Source organism: Zonotrichia albicollis, chromosome 7 (genome assembly GCF_047830755.1).
Source record: "Zonotrichia albicollis isolate bZonAlb1 chromosome 7, bZonAlb1.hap1, whole genome shotgun sequence".
In the NCBI taxonomy this organism is placed as follows: Eukaryota; Metazoa; Chordata; class Aves; order Passeriformes; family Passerellidae; genus Zonotrichia; species Zonotrichia albicollis.
The window spans coordinates 37,508,086-37,529,215 of NC_133825.1; the positions used below are offsets into that span (position 1 = coordinate 37,508,086).

Genomic DNA, 21,130 nt, shown 5'->3' on the forward strand with positions numbered 1-21,130 from the left:
TTCACAGCTTAATCTTTGTATTTAAGTTATTTTCTGAACAGTTAAAAAAAAAAAAAAAACAAACCACACTGTTACCATGATCCTAGCTCAAGTGAACATTAGTACATTAACTACACATCACCGTAACATAATCACAAAATTCAAAGCACTCATTACTTAAGAATCCAGATAACAAATATAGCAGAGTAACAAACAGAAAACTCTGGAGAAACCATGTTCTTTCTCACCTCTCCCACTTCCACAGCCCCCCCAGCCTGAGCAGGCTGGAGTGATGCAGCACAGGCTGGCCTGGCAGGCATGCAGCTCTCCAAAATGCAGTGATGGAAAATGATGGGAAGAATCAGGACAATACACTTTGCTGAGGTCCACACTATTGTTCTGCCATGCTAAAACTGGGGCTAGGCTAAGTCCTGCAGTGCCTGCATGATAAAGACACAGTAGCCAAAGCAAAGTTTTACACTCAAAAGCAGCTCCAGATTTTCACACTGAATTGCCCAAAACATTTTCATAGGTAGCTCCTTGTAAAAGCCACTCCCAACAGCCTACTGACCTGCCTCCTGTATGTGGAGTTCTGCTCGGAGGTAAGAGCAGAACTCCACATCTGTGGAGCCTGCACAGTGCCCCAGTGCCAGGAGGTTAAAACACTTTGCCTGTGAAGGCAAAAACCTGTTCATTGTGCAGGAACGAGCACAGCTGCTCTGTGATGAAGACTTGTATTTCATGCTGATTTTCTGGCCACAGCTGCACTTGGCTCCTGCTTGAGCAGAAATCAAGGTATCTCTCAGGGCTCTTAAAAAAGGGGACTTATTTAGGAGCTGTCTATAGTATCCAAAGGGCTTGCTGCACATCCATGTACATCAGAATCCCTCTGACTTTGAGAGTATTAACTTAATATCCCCAAGGATCAACCAGTGTTGCCAACTCCCATGGGTTATCTGCTGGACAAGATATGTGGAGGCCCAGCAATCTTTGGGAACAAGCACAAACACATGGGAAAAGTTTTCTGACCAGTCAAAGGATGATCTATTCTGGCAGTGTGCCAAGGCTCCCCCATGGGATTTGCTTTGGGAATTTTGCCCAGTAGTTTGGCTACACCTCATCTTAAAAACATGGGGCAAGGGGGGAATGAGGGGAAGCCAAATGCTCAGTCTCAGCAGGTAGCCAATCCTCTCAACACATTACTGGGATTTTGGAGAAGGAACACTGCCAAGGGACCTGCTGCTCCCATCTCTGAATTAAAAGTGGGGCAGAAAGACTGTAACCCCCTCTTGCCAATCAACCCAGTTTCCAGCAGGATAGACAAATTTCATATGGAGACCTCCTTTGAGGACAGCTAGGTCACTTGCTGTTTCCCCCCTCCTGGGAAGTTGCTGCTTATCACTTTGGGGGGAACAGTAGGGCAAAGCTCAGCATGTCAAATGCATCATGCATGCCACTTGGAGACCCTGGCAAAGCTCATTCTTCTCTTGGCAATCTTAGTTTAGACCATTCCTTTCTCCTTATGTCTCCACTGCATCCTAAAAGGGGCATCAGTTGGCAAGTTCAACAGTTGGAGGCCTTACTTCATCACCTCCTGATGACTTCTGATCATGGAAAACCTCAATTTTTCACAGCCAACTACACAAGCTAAAAGATCTATTTTCAGCACCATCCCCACTTCTGTAGAGATCCATTTCCATCCCCACACATGCCAGGTTTTCAATCACTTGGGTCATCTCCTCCTTTTCCTCCCACAGTTAAGAGCAAGCCTGCAGTAGGAAGGCTGGACATTCCTTCTTGTTCCCTTCTCTAGCAAAGGAGAGCTGCTAGTATTTGTGATTTATTAAATGCAAATATTGCCCTTTCCCAGTGCATTAAGGAATAATAAGCCACAAAAGGCAGATATAAAATCATGTTAAATAAAGCTAACAAAGTTAGGCAAGAGCCCAATCTAGAGAAGTGCTTCCCAATGGAGGTGGGATGCCAAAAAATTCAGAACCAAGCCTGGAGCTCTGCTCAGACTGAGGAAGGGACATGTGGAAGGGGCAGATACACATACCTGGGAGTGGAGAAATATGCATGATACTCTCCAGCTTTTTCAATGTTCAAAAAAAAAAAGAAAAAGAAAAAGAAAAAAGGATCCTTTGGAGCAGGAGGTGGGTAGGTAGAGCATGGTGGTCCAAGTCAGCTTCCAGTTTAGGAACAAGTGTAAAGCATTTCAGTGTTTCTGATGATCACAGACTTCTCAACTTGTCACCTGAATCCTTCCATTCCAACAGTGGATGTGTCTGTCCTTGAATGTTAACAGGGAGCAGAGGGAGCTGCTCCAGAGGAGACATCTGTAGAAGTTATCTCACTGCAATCTCCTTCATGCCATTTTCTATTTGCATATTTGAAAGCAAGCTGTGTTCCTCTGAGGACGAGAAATATTTGCAGCAAAACTGTGCCCTATTGCAAAGGAGTCACACGCAGGAGATGGTGTGGCCACAACAGATTGTCCCACATCTCCAGCACTTTCCATGCCATAATCCAAGGTGGAAGGCTAGCATGAGCTTCCTACTTGTGGGAGAAGTGACGATCTCTAAGCAGCAGAGGTATTTAATTTCAAAGCAATGTGCAACACTTAAAGCCCACAGACACTTCCAGCCCTTTTTATCTCCTTTCAGCAGGCATGTTCTAGTTCTTTTCATTATAAACTCTGCAATTACTCCAATCTGGTTGAAGAATTATCCATCCTGTTCATGCTGAAACCTCTCTCTCACATGCACTCTTGAACACTCACACACACATGCACACATATCCTAAGGGAAGGGAAGGGAGTTTGAAAAAGCCACTTTCTTCTGACATTGGGAGATCTACTTACCAGATTACTCCTCCCTGGGTGCACAATAAACACCACCAAATGTCAGGCTGCGGCAGTTTCAAGTTCAAGTTAGATCAGTTAACTTCAGTTTCCTTCTTAGCCATCAGAAAATTTGTACAACTCGGGGAGTGGGGTGGGAATCCTCACCCTTCTGCAGTCCTGTCTGAAGTACCTACACACAGTCCCTTCCTGAGGGTGACACACCTTTCTTACCATGTGCCAAAAATGGATTCCAGCAGTTGCTTGCTAAATGTACCTTAAAGAGCTCTATACAGCACAGTACCAAGTATGGTACCACTTGAAGACCCAACAGAATAGCAGCATAGAGCAGCAGGGCTGTGACAACCAAGGACAATTTGCAGTGGTGGTATCTCTTGTGTTTGGCCAGCCAGTCTGCCAGTTCTCCCAAATTCTCTCAACCAGCAAAAATACAACACATCCTTGAAGGTATTGGCCACAAAGAAGTAATTAAAATATTAGGAAGTTCTGCAGCCTTCAGCAGCTGGAGTAACAGATCATTGTTTTCTACAGTAACAGAAATGGAAAAGACAGATGATGACCAAACTGAGGAAAATAATTATTAAATCTTCACCCAAGGTTGTTTAAACCCCTGCTGATATGCAGCCATGCTGCAGACCTTTTAATACATGAACTTAGAGAGACTCCTAAAATAGTATTAAGACTCAGAAAGTGAATTTAACGAAGTCTGGGATGTGAACTTTGATTCTCTCTGCTCCCTTGCCACTTTGGCTTTGGGACTGCAGTATTCATGATATGTAGAGCTGCCTGAAAGCCAAAACAGCCTTCCTGGACTTAAAATTAGTTGTGGATAAACATTGTGACTCAGAACTTATTTATGACTCTGCAGAGGTAAGTCACTCTGTCACTGTTACCTGAGCAGAGTTGTTAAGCTGTTTGACTCTTTTACAGGAATAGTTCAAACAGAAAAGAGGAGTGTGTCATCACATGCTCTGAGATGCTTGACACTGCTGCCCATGTGCTTCAGGAAATGCACTAGGTACTACCCAAGAACCAGCTTTGCCCTCCTCCCTAACACCATTGCTTTCTTGTCTGTCCTAGCTATCACCTAAATTACTCAAGCCTCTGGACTGCTCTCTGGGGACTCTTGGACCAGCTCCTTGCTAGATTTCATTGGTGGAAATATCGCATCCCAAGCAATTAGAAATAATGCAACAGCTTCCCCAGCCAAGTGAAGTTGATGAGAAATACTTATAAAAAAAAAATCCCATCTGCCAAGTTCAGAGGGTGTTAACAAAGCCAGTTAGCAGGCAGCCCTCCAGCCCATAGACAAAGGACCTTGATTTCCTGCTGTGGGAAAAGAGCAACTCCCCACTAAAGCAGTGGAGATTTTTCCATACCTACAGCAGAAGATCTGTGCCTAAACCTGGAATGGCCAGGGACTGATTTACAGAGTCATTTCTAATCTAAATGCAGGCCAGCTGCAATTTGTTCCAGCTCTGTGAAGAGAGCTGTTTACCCCCAGACCTCTGTCTAGTTCAGACATGCAGAATTGTTTCTCATGTACCTACTCTTCAGGGCTATTTTTGTCTTCTAAACAATGACAATTAGCAGAAGTCTCAGCCAGAAAGCAAAGACCCATCTCAGCTATCAGCAAAAGGACTAATCAGCCTGTGTCCCTAAACTGCAAGGCAGTACATAGGTTGCAGAAGCACACCAAAAACTCCTCAACCCCTTCTAGCAAAGCCAGTCCCAAAAATGCTGCCCAAAAAGAACTGGCCTGGAGTCATTGCTAAATGCAATGATTGTCCTCATGGCTAACTCATTTTACTCAACCACCATCTCCAGGGTGTGCATTTGCTAATTCAAGTGAGGCAAAGTCTTATAGTCATGGCCAGAATGTTTGTGTAGTGTGTCACTCTAGGGTGGCACTTGAGAGCTCCATGAAATTTTTAACAGCTCCCTTTTCCAGTACCCATCTACTGCATCTCTGAGGGAGAAGGAATGGAAGGATAGGAGCAATGTCCAGCCTTCCTTCTCAGCCCAGCCTCAAACTTTCTCCAATTTACAGAATGATTCATAAGCCATCAGCAACATACTGTCTTCAGGGAGAACAGCAGTAGGAAGATGGTACAGACAATCCCTTTGCTAGTGAAATACTGTCCTGGGCCAACAGTTCACCTGGGGTGGGGGTGGACAGGATCTCAGCCCCAGTCCATCATGCTTGGGACTTTGGCAGGAGAGAGTTTAACTTTTCATTGACTAGCATTCCCCAGCAAAGCTGATGTTAAGGGGAGACTACAATACACATCCAGCTTCCAAAGGGTTAGCATAGCAGGCAGGAGAGGAAAGAGATGGATTTGGCTCATAATAGTCAAATTTCAAGGGTCCTCTCTCCACAAAAAATAAGTCTGCAGTTAGAACAGCCAAAAGCCGCAGGAAAGCTGGGGTTGGGGGGATGATGGTCTGGCTGTTATAAGTGTTTCTGCTGCTCTTCAGAGCTGAATGCTTTTTCAAAGGCCTAGCAATGGATATTGATTTCAGCCTGAGAGTAGCAGCATCCCCACCCACCCACCCACCCTGAAGTGACTCTCAGCAGGATGCACTGTGGCTGTAAGTCTTCTGCTTAACAGCAAAGCAACACGTTCTGGCGACATCTTAAATATATTCATAGGACATTGGTGACTGGGCTTGGAGGGGAATCAAATAGGGTAAAGGGAAGAGTGACCATGAAGAGGGGAATGGGGGAAGAAAGGGATGGGAAGGTTTAAAAATGCTAACTGTTCATGAAAGATAAAAGTCATCTTCTGATATAGCAGCACTTCAGCAGTCAGCCGCGCTGAGTAGACCCTGTCTGAGATCAACCGCATGCCAACTTTGTTCCAGAAACAAGTCTGAGAGCCTCTCTCTTCAGCAAGTATTGGTTATGTGGATAGTTCTTTTGTCCTGGCATTTAAATACTGCAGCTTAAATGAGTCCTGGAAACAAAAAACAGAACAAACCAAACCCCATTCATATTAAGCCTTTTAATGATTTAAAATAGCATCTGATTGACTGGAGTGTTTGAGAAAATCAAGATCTGACAGGTCCAGAGCATCACTGTACAGTTACCAAACAGAATACAGGAGGTGCCCCATGACAGAGCACTTTCATGGGAAAATGTCACTGTGGACACCCCTTGCAGAAGCCTGTCAGCTCTTCTGCCATTCTTCTCTCTTATGTTTACTGCTATTAACAGTAATTGTGCATGTACCCACCCACACAGGCAATCATGTTATGCCACTTCACTCATATGCATCAAATTCACTCTACAGCTGACCCAAACATATGAAACATTTTGTACTCCCCACACTGTGCTGGCGAAGACAAAAGGTGATGAGCAAACCAAGCAGGCTCTGATATGAATAATTTAACATCCATGGCATGAGAGAGAGAACAAGGGATAGGCCCAATCCATAAATTATTTTGCACATTGATGCATCTCAATTTAATTTGCCTGGGCTTGTGCTTGTGCCTCAGCATCTCCTCCCCTAGCCAAACTCTAATCTTGAATCAGCTTGCTGCAGAGTGAGGAGAATGGTCATCACTTCAGAGGGAGGTTCTTGCCAAAACACTCCTGCCTGGTGACAACTGCCCAGGGTCAGGCCATCTGCATCCTCTTGTTAGGCAGCAGCTGCTCTACTCGCTCTGCAGAAACCCTTCTTCCTTCTGGACAGCAGTATAACTGATTTAATTATTGATGATGATGGACAGAGGAGGAGGAGTTCTTCAGGGGGAGTCATAGGAACCACATGTCACAAATCCTAAAATAAAATCCCCTTTCTATGGTACCAGAACAATTCCTGTCCTTTTACAGGACACTGTAATTACTGTGTAACCAAGATGACAAACACTGCTAAACCCAGCCAGTTATTCAAACAGCAGGCTCACACTACATCTAGTGACACCTTTGAGCCTCACCTTATTTTTAAAGGTTTGTTTGGTTTTTTTCGTTTACCTGTGCGAGTGTGAGGTACAGTGTAGTGTTATTTATCTGGAGATGTAGGTGTATGTTCTGGACGGGGAACGAGTGGATTCTGCCTGGGCAGCTGGGTCATTCAGAAAATCCCAGATGAGGATGGTGTCATCATGTGAGCTGCTGACGATCTGGAACTCATCAAACTGAAGTCGAAAGACTCTTCCAGAATGCTCCTGAAATGCCAGTGGGAGACACAGCATGTTACTTTGCAAACTAGTTGGCACCTGGGACGGGGTAGGGAAGATGAAGTTGGGCTTGATTTTAGTGTCATATTAATTTGTCAGTAAACTCCAGAGGAAACACTGCGCATCATCATCCCAGAGCATAAATTAAACCCTCTCTCAAGGAAAAGTCTGAGGACAAGGAAAATATCTGAGTACTTGACTTGCAGGCAGTTTACATTACAGTTGTCCCACTACTCCTTAAATCCCAGTATTAGACACACATGGTGCAGAACAAACCAAACTCCCACCCCACATAATTCCATCTGGTGAGGCTGACATGTGCACTGTCTTCCTTATTCCATGCCAAAACTCCTTCCTGAAATTACAGCATTCCCAAGTACAGTAGGTTACAGGATAAGAGATGAGAACTTTGCATTCAAGACTTGGAATCATTGCCATTGCTGAAGAGGGAACAGCTTAACACTGGAGGACACTAAAGGAGCCTGTTGTAAAGTCCAGTGACACTGCAGTAATTCCTCCTAAGCAGTTCTAAAAATATGATCTAGAAAGGGCATTCTTTATAGGCAGTTTGCATTCTGCTCCGAGGCTGAGTGGAAATGGCATGACAATTTGGCAAGAGTTCAGACCATAATTAACAGGAGGCAATGGCAAGATCCTGGATTTCACAGAGCAAATCCACTCTGCTTTCACTTGTGTGTTGCCTATTTTCTCTTGGTGCTCGTGACACTCTGAGAGCAGTGGCTTCCTCCTTGGTCACCAGGGAACAGAAACTGTGCAGTGACAGTGAGCCCAGTCTCTTCCATGAACACACATTTCTCTTTAGTGCTCACACATTGTAAGGGGATTCTGAAGGTCAGGAAAAACACGTCTTAACATACTTTACTACTGAATCTACAGGTTTCTCAAACATTTAGGCAAAAGAGAATTGCTAGTTACTAAAGGGGAAATCTTTGTCTTATAGCACAAAACTACAAAAATACAGCTCAGTTTACAAAGAACAGATGCTTTAAAGTGAATTTCTGAATCTTTAAATCAAAATTATCTAAGAATAAATGCAAATGTAAGCCAGATTCTAAGATAAATCTTTTAGAATTTCTAATCAATGGAACCTTTTTGATCTTCTGACTTGAGTTTGTTTTATAAACACCTTATGAGCTTCTGTCTTCCCACTTAAGGGAAGTGTTTTTCCAGGTTTTGTGTTATAGCAGTAAAGAAGTTCTTCCAAAAAGTATCATTACACCAGTCAGATCCACTGATGGATTATTCACTGAGATGATGGCGGTGTGGGGAGAGAGAGAGAAAGAGAAAGAGGTACTTTCAAAAGTCCTTTTCAAAACCCTCTTTTTGATCCTAGTCACTGTGGTCTAAGTAAGGCTGCCCTACCTGGACTGTTTATGTCATAAGGAAAGCTGAACCATGAGCTTATTGTGTTCATGGAAAGCTCCTGTCAAATTCATGTCGCACTGTTCCAGCTAACGGAAGACAAAACTGGAAGGGACCTGGCATGCAGCGAACATTTGTTATCTGTGCACTTTCCTCCTACTGTTTGAAAATTGAACACAAGCAGCAGGAGACTCATGATGTTCATTGTGCAGCCAGGTTTAATTTTGGAGGACGAGGGAAGAGGAAAAAAACAGCAAAGCATGGGTAAGCGGGTATAAGGACACCCTGTTGTCATAAAAGTCCTAAAAGCACTGCAACAGTTTCCTCTGCTCCCCACCCTGCTTTTGGCCCCCTCCATTGCTATCAAACAGGGATTTATGAGTACCCATGTGTTGAGATTCCTACAGTGTTTCCATCCCACCACTTCTGATTTATAATATAATTAGCTGGGGCACTTTGGCTGTCCACTGCTGGAAAATGCAGAGGAAATCCCACCAGTTAAATTAAGTCTACAGGTTACTAGGCACACATTTGTCTCAGGCTGAAGCAGAGAAACACTACTAATACCAAGTCTTAAGTCATAGACTCTCAGGATATGAGTTCATGGGCACAGAGTTGTTCCATAGCTCGGAACTGGGTGACCAATGACAAAGGGCTTTTCTGGATTCCAGCCATGAAACTATTTGCACTTCTGTTTGGCTAACAAGAAGGCTTTTCAACGTAGCACCTGCAGGCATCCAAAGCTCTCAGGGACTCTGATCCTGTAGCTGATGGTCCAAATACATGATTGGAAAAGGGTAGCATGACAATGATCTTACTGCCTGTCAGCTGAGTCCCAGTAACCTCACAGCCTGCACCAAATGTGACATAAAGTACTTCAGTGAAATCTACAACAGCAGCAATTCAGGTGGTTGATGGGTGTGCAGAAGGTCAGCCAGCAGAGCAACCACACTTTTAGAGAATCAGATAGCTTTGGTATGACCCTGTTTTAGAGCACAGACTACAGTCATGAGCCACAGCAGGAAAAGATCTAACATATACCTATTGAAACACTGCCCAAACACTTTCAACCTAAGAAATAAAAACATACAGTACTTATTTTTCAATGAGATTTTGGTACTGGTGGAAATCTTGCTTTATCCCCAGCAATAGTGCTGTTTTTTTGCGTGGAATGTGGTGGAGGAACACTTATAGAACCACCCCAAGGCCTTGGCTGTCCTGGCTTTTTTCTCACAACTTTCCCACATTATTCTAAGACCAAGCAAAGCCATTTTTAAACATAACTGTGAATGTTGTTAACACTCATATAATGACATTTTAACCACATCATCATTGACCTGCACTAGAAACTAGTGGACGGCATGAAAAGAGTAGTTGCTGTTTGGGCATAAGGCAATTTCACTGTCTGTTTCTGTCCTGCTTTTTCTTTAAGCACCCAAAAGGCAGTTAAAAGCAATCCCAAGTGTGTTTGTTCCTCAAATTGGGAATGTACTGTTTCAAAGAAATTTCATGCCAACAATTCATAGAACTTACTACTACATCATCAGGTACACACAGATTAATGTAAACCCACTAGTATATGGATTCCAAGGATGACTTAAAAAATGGATTCAGTTATTAACTTCAAATCACAGAATAAAACTGTTGAAAAGTCCAGAGTGGAGTGAAAATGTCAGAGATTCTAACTTTTAATGCTTGCAATTAACAGCTTGCAAAATTAGAAGAAGTTGGACACCCAAAAAAGCCAGACCCCTAGAAATTATTTCAAGATCCTGCAGATTAGGGCTAAACTGACTTGAGTTTTCACAGCTCAAGATAGCTCTGAACAAGCCCACTTTCCTCAACACCTCTGTCTAAAGTTCTTACCACAAGGGTTCGCAAGCAGAGGGTCCCTGCTGGAGCACGGGGATCCAAAGCAGCCACAAGATCCCATACTTTAATTTTCCTAGTGGTGAAAAATAGACAAACACCATGGCTCTGTTAAAGAGAAAAGAGCAAGTCCTCACAGAAAAAAAATAACTGTTAGTACAACTTAGCTAATACACCAGTTTAAGGAAAATTACAGCAATCCTTCTGCTCTTGAGACCTGCTTCTTGCATTTCCCCTTTGTAAAGCTTATAGAACTAAATGGGAGGTAAAAATATGCTGTCAATAAAGTAAAATACATAAAAAGCAGGTGGTAATAACTAACAGAAACACATGGGAGTGCAGACAACTTGTCTGTAATGGCAAATTGTCCTGCAGACAACCACAGATGGGAAAGATTGTTCTTAAAAGTGGTTGAGCTCCATGGAAGGAGTTTCAGGTTGAGTCACTCAGATATTCTTACCAAGCACAAGAACTGGACCACACACATCAAATCACATGGACTTGTTTTAAAAGAAGAATGAAAGCTGTGCGCTATAGCATGGTTCTCACTTACTGGCCATGAAAAGGTCCTCTTAGTATGACAGACAGAGAGTCTGATATTTATATAGAAGATGCACAAAGTGGGATGGGAGACACTGAGACACACAGGAAGATGCAAAGCATTGACTGCACTGATATCCTCACCCATCATATGCCCCACTGACTATCCTCTTGTTATCAAAGCGTATGCATCTCACCAACTCTTCGTGGCCTTCCAGTACTCGTAAACATGCCCCACACTCTATATCCCACAGCCTGGAAGAGAGTACAAAGAAGCATTAAGAATTTTTTAATATCAGCATTGCAGTGAAACATTTGGTCTTTGCCTGTAGTTAATGGAAACTTGGAAATAAAGATTATGATGGAACAACAAAGAAGAAACAAAGCACATTTATCAGTCCTTTCCCCACAGTTAAATAGATACATGATTTTGCACATGACCCTAGGATGTTACAGTAACACACAGGAGATGAGTCACAAACCAGTTGTGTCTAGTATCTACAGCTCCAGTAATACAGGATATCTCCCAGTTATCTTCACAGTGAGCCTCACTTAATTTTACTCAGGTTCATAGTTTGTAAAAGTGCTGTGCCTTGTTTTTAAGATATTAAGAGGAGGAGACTTAGTAATCCTCTTGGCAGCTTGTTTCAATTGATAGGATCACCTTCATGGGCATGTGCCCCTTTCTGTTCCCCTACATGCCCATTTCTGATTTGGAGACTTCCATCAGACAAATTAGGTTATCAATACAGTGGTGAGAGGTACAGGAATTAACAAGACCTTCTCCTTTGTCATTTCTCCTCCTCAAGGTATGTTTAATGTGTAATCCAGGCACCTTATGCACAAGCTAAAATGGATGCTCTGTGCTTATTATTTTAAATGCTTTTTTTTCTTGCTCTCAAATAACTCCTGTGGCTCTATGTGAACTGTTTCTAATAATACAGTATTTTTAAAAAGTTCTGGCACCCAAATCAATATACAGTAAGAGGCCCAGCAACACATTATTCTCTCAACTGCAACTATCCCAGAGTTTTAGTTTTTGTGATGGATTTTCAGCATGGAGAATAAATTAAAATACATAGTTTTTACACTTGCACACTACCTTGAAAACTAGTTAAAGGCTTCAAACAGTTATGAAGTAAGTCTATTTGTTTTCCTTTGCTTTGTATTTCTTTTGCCAGCTCTTTGACATGACTCCCAATTACCATGGATATAAAAAGATTATTTGCCTACAAGAACTGAAATTCTTTGACATGTATAGTCTAGAGGTGTTCCATCTCTGGCTGAGACATGGTCTGCTCATACAGCAATCCTGTAAGAGCAATATCTGCTCTGACTCCCTGACACACAGCAGAAAGAAAGCAGTCACAAGTGTTCTCAAATGCTCATTCAGTAAGTGCTCTGACTGGCATGAACTTCACTGCAGTGAGAAATATGGGGGTTTATGGAATTTCTCTGGGTGGCACATCTTGAAGCAGTACAGCTGCTGAGAGGTCAGGTCACTTTTGCTTGAGAGACAAAGAAAGAGATAAACCATCCCCCATGTACTTTATTCCTGAGGTTCCCCAGGGAATAATCCAGATCTGGTTGATGCCCAAGGCTGGTGGATAATGGCTGCAGCTGTCTTGCCACAACAAGCTGCTCTCATTTTGGACAAAAGAGGAATGAACAGAACACTTCTGTCACTGTGGAACTGAGAAAGGATAGCTCTATGCATGTGTCTGAAGCCAACAAGGAGCTCAGAGTGATTCTTCAATCTGTGAAGTTGATCTTTCAGGAATCTGTGAAGGGCCCAACAGTTTTCACTTGAGTACAGCACACCAGTCAAGGTCAGGGCAAGCAACTCCATGACAAAGGTCAGCCAAAGGCACTCTGGCTGCCAGAGAGCATTACCCTCTCAAGGACTGTAAACAGGATGGACAATGCCAGACATTAACTGGTGCAGAAAGGTTGGAAGAGCAATCTTGTGCCAGGAACTTTTGTGCCATGTGCTTCCATTCCTTGCCATTGATGATGAAATTGCCAGCAGCTCTGGGAGGCTGCATCACACTAACTCAGGCCTGTATTTTCAGGTCCCAGTCTGAGGTTTTACCTGGATGGGATTACAAGAGGTGATCATGTCCCTTGTCACATGGCAAATGGGTTCTCATGTACAAGGGGGATGACTGCTATTAAGAGTAGGGTCTCTTAGCAGAGTTGGTGCCAAGGGTCTTTCTCAGATTTGATAAGTTTCTCTAACTTCTACTTTTTTAAACATTCAAAGGAACAAAGAGTAAAAGAACTAAACTTAAGGCTTGAGAACTAACTAAAAAAAAAAAATCACTTCAATTGTGTATGCAGTCAAAAACACTACCACTGCTCTTTCCTATAACTTCGGGAGAACTTCTGGAAATAGAGGGAGGTCTGCAATTATCTCAGCCTTTAATTCACTTGAAAGCAGAGCAGGGAGATGTAGAGAAGGCAGGTGAATCCCCACCTCTTAGAAAGAATGCTGTTGTCTAAACAGATTGGTATCAGATCCTTATGTGTGCACACCCTAGAAACAGACACATGAAGACCAACCACTCAATAAAAACGCAACCCAAGATGAAATTGTCTAATTTTTTTTTCTTGCCCTAAATTCTCTGGTTCCTTTTTTGCCTACACTTTTTGTTTGTTTGTTTGGTTGGTTTTGGGGGGTCAGATTTTGTCTGTAGCAATTAGGAACTTTGGACCTAGAAGCCAGAATACTGAAGTGATTGGATTAAACTCGATGGACTAGTTTCTGCTTGATGGAAATTAGCACAATGATAGTAATGTCTATTGTAGCAGGTGAAATTTCTGGCCTAAATCAAAACCTAAATATTTTTTCTATGTCTCAGCTACTTCACATGTCCTCAACGTTTGCAGTTGCAAAACTAGAAAGATTCATCTTCTGGAAAAAACTTTCCCTGCAACTGAGGAATAATGGGCTTTTAAGTTCTGTATCAGCCTGTACTGAAGTCCAGCACATAACATCTGATAGTGGATTAAAATCAAATCTAGAAAGCACCAAGTCATCCACAAAGATGACTTAGAAACCTTTTTCTTAATCATCCTTCTACTGACTTGTGCCCTCTGCTAATGGCTGGGAGAAAACTATATTTTAGCATTGGGTAAGTCTTTTCCCTTGCTCACACTGCTGCTAAACTTGACTTCCATTACGATTCACTGTTGACATTCCTGAAATTCTAGCACAATTTATCTATTAAGTAGGGATTTTGTCCAATGCAAGCATAAAAGTAACTGTATTCCTGTTTAGCATTATCACTATCTTGACACTTATTTTTATTAGCACTGCATATTTTAGATCCTTCCCTAGCTGCTGTAGTATTTAACTATTTCTTGCTCTAGTTCTGTGGCCAAGTTTTATGGTACAACTGCAGAGGGTTATTATTGCAGTTCTCAGCAGGGTGCTGCTCTTACACAATGCCTGTAATACCTTTTCCCATGATTAAGAGATGGAAGTTTTAGCTTTCCTGGTCATGCTCTGAGACAGCCTTGTACTAAAATTTGGAACAGTGACCTGGTGATGTCAACCAAAGGACCACTGTTTTTCTACGGAATGCGGAGCAGGGAGAGGCAGCATATGGCAAACTAAGTCCACAGGCAAACAATAGCACAGGTCATTCTCACAGAGGAAAAATTATTACTGACATGTGAAGTGAAGAGTTCCTGCTTACACTGTCCAGCTTTCAAGTTTCACCAAAAGGCAGACAATTACTTAAAAAATGACAAAGGGAAAGAGAGGTTGCTCCCATTTCCATGACAGAGCCATTTTTTTATATCATGTAACTAATATTCAAGCTTGTTCCATACATCCTGAAATTAGTGGGACGTTCCTCTGCCAGCAGCTGCAGGATGGAGGGAGAAATTCTGGTTTGTGATACCAGAAAGAGTTAAATCTCAGACTGCAACCAGGGCAGCTGGAGAAGTGCAAAAGGCAGCAAACTGAACTTCATGCTCTAAACCAGCTGTTCCAAAGTTAACCAGGTGCCAAGTACCACAAGAAGAGTTTGGCGAGAGCCCAGGAGGATTTCTGCAGAGGATTAAATGCCTCTTACTGCAAATCTGACCCCTTTAACTAGACACACAGTCCAATTAAAATATCACAAGAGGACATCGTAGAAAGTGGTATTTGCCAGCTCCTTCATACACCAGAACTGTCAGAGCAAATGCAACTTGTTGATTAGTATGGGACTCTTGAGATGTAGAGGATGAAAGACAACACAGTAAAACAGGCTTCTAATATCTCTTTCCAGTAGTTCCCAATGTTCTATACTAAAGAAAGCATATTTCAAAGTTGACAAGGGTACAGAGCACTTCAGCTGCCTAACCTCAGCACGTCCCAGGGCACCAGAGACAGCGTGCTTGCACAAAACCCTGTGATGGGGGAGTGTGTCTCTCACCTGATGGTATTATCTGAAGAGCCGCTCACTACTAGCCTGTCTCTGTACTGCAGACATGCAATGCCTCGTTTGTGGCCATTTAAGGTGCGCACAAATTCGCAGGTACTAGTGTTCCATACCTGTGACAGGAAGGGGGGAGGGAACCACACAGAGACAAAATTATTATGAAGAGACTAACAAAAGATGGTGTCTGTATGATAAATAGATGCATCCAGAATGTTCTTAATGAAGATACTACCATTAAGACTGGGAAAATCACTCCTTTGATGACCTGTGATTATAGTCTGCAACCGATAGCAGGTTGGGTCACTGTACACAGAAGATTTTTGCCACACAGTATAAAATTAGCTTCCAGGTTTAGCATTCTTGGGCTATGATTTTGTTTACAAACGATATAGATTCTCCTGAGGTTTAATGCTGCAGACTGGAATCATAGCAGTAACACTTAAGTTAAGTGCCTCCTTAAGTATCTCCTATCAACTCACCTTCACTTTTGTCCCCATGCTGCCCTCTAACAACTGTTTAAATGACTGAACAGGTTATGGAAGTGGTCAAGTTGAAAAAGAACACAGAAAAAAATGTTCTTTTTTAACTGCATCTGTACCTGGAACTGATTTTCCATAAGTTCTGCAAATGAGCTGTGCCAGGTCAGCTGAGGAGGGACAAGTGCAAATGAGCAGGAGGAAGAACACTGCTTCTAAAGGAAGATCCTGCCAGGGGCCATCTTCCCTGTCTGATCACTGCTCTTTGCTACTAAATACCCCAGAGCAGCAAACAAGAAGCCTCTGAAACACCTCACCTTTATAGTTCTGTCACCTGATGCCGACACAATGTACTTGTCATCAAAGTCCACCACGTTGACGGCGGCTCGGTGCCCCACGAGCACCCTCCGGAGGGTGATGTCCGTCGGGGAGGCCATGTCCCACACGGCGATGGAGCGGTCCTTGGAGCACGTCACCATCATGCCGTTGTTGAAGCGCAGGTGCAGCACGGCCTCGCAGTGGTGGATCAGCGTGTTCAGCATCTCGCCCGCGTTCACGTCCCACACTCTGCAGGTTCACATTTCAAACCAGACAGAACAGAGTTAACAACCTGCACTGCGAATTTTCTGCAGAGCCAGAGAGGGACAGGGACTGGTAATTGACTCGCTAGTGATATTAGAGAAGCAAACACCACAAGTTATATCTACATCTATTAAATAGTTCATTAAAAAATGTATTAGATACACCTGTTGATTATGTGTACGTTGAGACAGTCCAGCAGCCAAAAACCCTGCAATGCAGTTAACACCATAAAAATATTGCACCCAGCAAAAAAGCATTCTTTAATTAAGGGAATTTAATGCTGAGGAAAGGTAGAAGACTGATGGCCTTTAAGACTGGTGTTTCTTGGTTGTGCCAGTGCATTATACACTTCATTTCCAGCCAATGTGGAGAAGTAAGTTCCCTGACAGGCTTCATTTTTGACCTCTCTCACAGAACTATCAGCTCAAGTGGTAATTTATACAGAAGCAGAAGACAAGACAGTTCTTTTCAAACAAATACAAGTAATTGCCACAAGTTGCACCATGATTTGCATTTACCCTGCGGTGCATCTGGTACACAGCTACATTCCAGGAATGCACTGAATACCCAAATTAAGACATAGCATTTATGTCAATTTAATGTTATTGGAACCAACTGTTCCAACTGAAAGATAATTTAAGATGCAAGTTAGAAAAAGGCTTCATACAGAACTTTTAGTACTTGAAATGAAAATTTTAAGCCTTAAAAATATTTATTTTGGGCTATTCTGTTGCAAATTTCTTTTGCCCTGCATAAAGAGATTTCTTTTGGCACTATCACACCTGTATCCCAGATACACTATATGAAAGCAGAAAATGGCTGTATCATCAGGCACATCAGATCTCACAGAAGTTAAAACTTCCTGCTGCCAATAAGGCAAGCAATAGGAAAAGGCAAGATGTGAGAAAGACTTCTAATGTCTTATTTTCTAACTTATGGAAACTAAAGTGCATCAACTTATAAACTCTAAATGAGAAGGAAAACCACATTCCAATTAGAAAATGCAAAAAAGAAAAAACTAAAGACCTGAGCCATTAACATACAAACAGTTTGCAGACAGGGTTGCCAAACTGAACAGGAGCTGGAGACCCACTGACTTCTTTGGACAAGTGCATCCCTGAGATCTCAGAAGCATTAAGAGCCCATCTGTACTGTCTATTGGATGAGGCCTCTCTTCCTGAGGAGACCCAGGGATAAAAGTGATGCATCCTATGTGCCTCTGGGGTCTGCACAAACATTTATAGGTACAGTGGGAGACAAAGTATTCCTGGGCAAGTAGCCAGTCTGCAATTTGGCCTGCCTGGCCTGATATGGAAAATGACAGTGCTTGTTACAGAAATCAGCCTCTCCTTTCGCTGTTTAGCCCAGTGCAGTTTCCACATCACCTCCAGGCAGTCAGTGTTGCTGAAATTCTGGATTCCTATGAATGACAAGACCCCAAAACCTAGCAGAACTGCAAGACTGCATGCATCACATGTTGCAAATTCAATTTAATTAGCTTAACAACACAACTATTAGCTTAACAATAGTAGTTTACACAAGCAGAGGAGCTTGCAGCCATCTGAATGCATGCTAATAGCTCCAGAAAAGGTCACCAATGCAGCTTTTTGGTCTAACTTCACTACATGAGCAGTGCTTGTACTCTGACAAGGAGGGGATATATAAAAACATGGAGAAGTCAGACCTTCCCCTTCACATCCAAGTTTATATTGCAATTCATTAACTCATTTGTGCCTCTATATACACTACAGGCCTCACACTCTTTGGTATCCTCCAATATGACTAGTGAACTTCACAAATGCACAACATGCACCACAAGTGCTACCTTGAGGTGTCCATCCTTTTTCTGGAGACTTGAAGAAAAGCAAGATTAGAAAGATTTAATGAAAAGAAATATCATGCTAAAATTTAATTTAAAGTCATAGGATATCTAGTCATACACATTTTGTTAAAATTAAATGACAACGGATAATTAAACCTTCAAACTTGCTTTGAAAACCTCAACTCTTAAAAAGTTATTCTCAAAGAGAATTTATAACATTCTCAGGGAGTGTCAAAACATGCAAAACCTTGGTGAAATGCCAGATGGCCTTCCTAAGTCATCTTGACCTTGACTGGCCTTGGCTTAGATTCTCATTTCTGCCTGACAGCGATTTGCATGGACATCTGATAAGGACAGCACAATGCTGAACAACTTCATGGAACTGCTTGAACAGCACACATTTAAGAAGAGATCATTTCAGCAGCTTGCAAAGCTGAAATCTTAAGAGGCAAACAGAAAGGTGCAAATCACAGGCACACACCTGACTGTTGAGTCTGAAGATCCAGTAATGATCACCCGTTCATCATACTGGAGGCACAGGACAGAACCCGTGTGGCCGGTGAGAATTCGCTTGCATTCCAATGTATTCTTATCCCAGATCTAAGACAGCAAACATTCAAAACTGGACAGTTCAGTAAGGTTTTCATCTTTCAGCACTTACTGGTTTGACTAGACTGCTTTTTACTACAGCACATCTTCCATAGTGCACTTAGAAGACCTTTAGTGGCATCTGCAGAGTCTTCTACAGGCTCTTTGGTGCAATACATTGACATCTTTGATATTACTGGCTTTACTACGAATATTGGTTTTACCCTTCTCACTAGGATACAGGGCCCAGTAATTACATAGCCTGTAATTACTGCTGGACAGAAACTCTGCTGGCGAAGCCTGTCTGTCTGAAAACAGGGTCTCTCTAGCCAGATAAAAGAGTAGCTGCTGTGCAGGTGGGAGATGGGGGAAGGGGAAGGAGAAGGCTGGGTTACTAACAAGAGACTGGGTAGGTGTCACTGAAATTAGGACACTATTATTTATGGCATAGGCACTCCAAGCCATTAGTATGCCATGATGGAGCATTCTCACCTTAATAGTATTGTCTCGTAGGCCGCTTACAATCTTCTGATCATCATACTGTAAACAATAAACCCCTTTGCTTGTCTCACTTCGGCAGTGGATCCTCTGTAAACTGTGCCTTCCACACCGCCAGTTCGACTCTATCGTCTTGAGGAGAGACAGGAGACAAATGAGATGTAGGAGAAAAAAAACCACAGAACTATCTCCCCTTTTTTTCTTTTGGTTGAGAAGGCAGCAGACACTTTTCTTTACACTTTACACCTGCAATCAGGCCCATACAATGACATAACTGCATTCCAGAATACATGTAATAAAACCAATTAAACAGACAAATGCTTGGAAAACATATCGTGGCTAAACTGGTCTGTGCTGTTGGGAACGGTGAGGAAGAAGTAATGTAAAAGCCTTTTTCTATCTCCAACCTTTAGCCCCTTGTGACTCAGCAGCTAAATAACTGAAGAGAAAGTCTCAGTTGAGCTCTAAACGCATTTACAAACTTGTCACAACAGTGCCTGAGCATTGCTTCTGCCGTTAGGAAACAAGCAGAACATGCCATTTGCTCACACTGAATGCAAGGCAAACATGCTCAGCTGCTTCCTGTTTCCCTGAGTCTTAGGACTGCAGACTTCAGAAATGCACTTTCTCACTGCCTCAGTTCTTGATATGCTCCTGTAACAGCCTATTAGGTCTCACTGCACCAGGAGGAGCAAAGTACCATGGAACAGAGAAAACCAAGATGTTACAGTGCTGCTGTGATATCTGATCTGCAAATGGTGGAGACTCCACCTGCAAACAGCTCACTGCACAATCCAACTCATCATCTGTCTAAAGGAGCAGCAGGATCTTTTATAAGTATCCCAGATCTACAAACTCCAGCCAAACACAGACATGCCAGATTTAATGAAATATTACACTGCAATGGAATATACCCAGAATTTCAGCATCATGAATAAATCAGGAACATTTGAAAAAAATAAAACTAAAAAACCCATAGTGAAACACCATGATATCTGGCAACTGTTTCTCACCTCTATGTCCTGTATAATTTTGGGGTAAAGTGCTCTGTAGAAGGAGTTGGGTGGCGCAGTTCCATCAGGAGGTTTATTTTTAAATAGATATTGTCCCCTGGAAGAAAAAGAACATTTCCATTGAACACAAATAATCTTTCAGCATTTTGGAGAAAGGTCCTCCTGGCATTTTACAAATGCATAACCCACTGCTGACAGTTTCATGGTCAAACTTAATTTACTAAGATGGGATGGTTCCTTGTTTGTTTGCCCTGCAACGTTTTCAGTGTTGCATTTTAACACTGAAATACCCAAGAAAAATCTGTGTCTAGTAACTTGGGGAAGGGAAATAAATTCTCTATTATGGACATAGGCCCATTCAGCTCAGTAAGGGTTGACAGTGGTTCATGCTTGCAATTCTCACACACATTATCAGAGGTCACCTTTAAAATAAAGCATGCAAAGCAAAGGAAAGAAGCCAAGGAACCCTCAAACCCCCTACACATTCAAGGCTAGCTTTTATCTGCATTAGCAGAACAGTATCAGTGTGGGTACACGGACATTTTACTGCTACTACTCTGTGCTGGTAAGCAACACCTCATCTGTGGTGCCTCCCTCATCTCAACGCTGATTTGGAATACTCATATCCCAAGCTAGAGTTTTGTTACCAAAAAAATCTGTAAACGGCAATCACTGCCTGCTGTGTAAAAAACTTTAATTCCTCATCCTGAAGTTAAGAAGCCACCAAACACGGTGTGGAAGCTAGTAAACCCCACCATGGGCGTACTAACTGCTGCTCTGCCTGGCAACATGCCTCACAAAATGGAGAGAGGCACAAATGCCTCCGAGTGTAATCCTGGCATCAGAGGCACAGAGTTTACACTGGGCCAGCTCTCCACTTCTCCCTCCCTTGTTCCATTACA

The 21,130-nt window shown here is 42.5% G+C and overlaps 1 protein-coding gene across 1 annotated transcript in view; it reads right to left on the reverse strand.

The window, feature by feature from the left end:
* The window catches only part of BTRC (beta-transducin repeat containing E3 ubiquitin protein ligase), a 120,593-nt gene continuing 99,463 nt past the window's right edge, over positions 1-21,130 (reverse strand). Inside the window, 9 exon segments of the mRNA XM_074545118.1 lie at positions 1-5,799; positions 6,819-7,012; positions 10,274-10,352; positions 10,961-11,071; positions 15,244-15,362; positions 16,043-16,292; positions 18,611-18,729; positions 19,210-19,347; positions 20,229-20,325. Of these exon segments, the coding sequence (XP_074401219.1) occupies positions 6,851-7,012; positions 10,274-10,352; positions 10,961-11,071; positions 15,244-15,362; positions 16,043-16,292; positions 18,611-18,729; positions 19,210-19,347; positions 20,229-20,325 (1,075 nt within the window). The 3' untranslated portion in view covers positions 1-5,799; positions 6,819-6,850.